We start from the raw sequence: 363 nt of genomic DNA on the forward strand, positions 1-363 counted from the left end.
GTGCAGGCGGAAGCCGGTCAGCATGGCACCGGTGAGCGGGGTGAAGGAACTGCCACAGATGGGAGGCTTCTCGATGAGTGAGCGCAGGCTGCTGCTGTCGTGGGAGCCGGGCAGGTCGATCATGCCGGGCAGGTCGGGGAGGAAGTTGCTGAGCTTCTCCTTCACCTTCTTCCCGCAGAACTTGTTGTAGGCGTGCTCCAGGTTATAGTGCGTGATCAGGTTGGTGCTGCCCGTCAGCTCCGTAGTGCCTGTGCGGCCGCGGGAGGAGATGGGGAGGGGGGAACGCCCCGAGGGCACCCCCGGCCCCTCTCCCCAGCCCTGCCCAGGCCCCGGGACCCGCTGGGTCCGCCCAGCACCCGGATA

General features: G+C 67.5%; 1 protein-coding gene across 1 annotated transcript in view; it reads right to left on the reverse strand.

Annotated features, from left to right (window-relative positions):
- MED19 (mediator complex subunit 19) overlaps positions 1–357 on the reverse strand; it is a gene marked incomplete at its 5' end in the record, with an annotated part of 1738 nt that extends 1381 nt beyond the window's left edge. Inside the window, one exon of the mRNA XM_008630770.2 lies at positions 1–357. This exon is cut by the window's left edge and continues 4 nt beyond it. Coding sequence (XP_008628992.2) covers positions 1–357 — 357 coding nt within the window.
- Positions 358–363: the final 6 nt, after the last annotated feature.

This window comes from Corvus brachyrhynchos, unplaced genomic scaffold (assembly GCF_000691975.1).
Source record: "Corvus brachyrhynchos isolate BGI_N302 unplaced genomic scaffold, ASM69197v1 scaffold323, whole genome shotgun sequence".
In the NCBI taxonomy this organism is placed as follows: Eukaryota; Metazoa; Chordata; class Aves; order Passeriformes; family Corvidae; genus Corvus; species Corvus brachyrhynchos.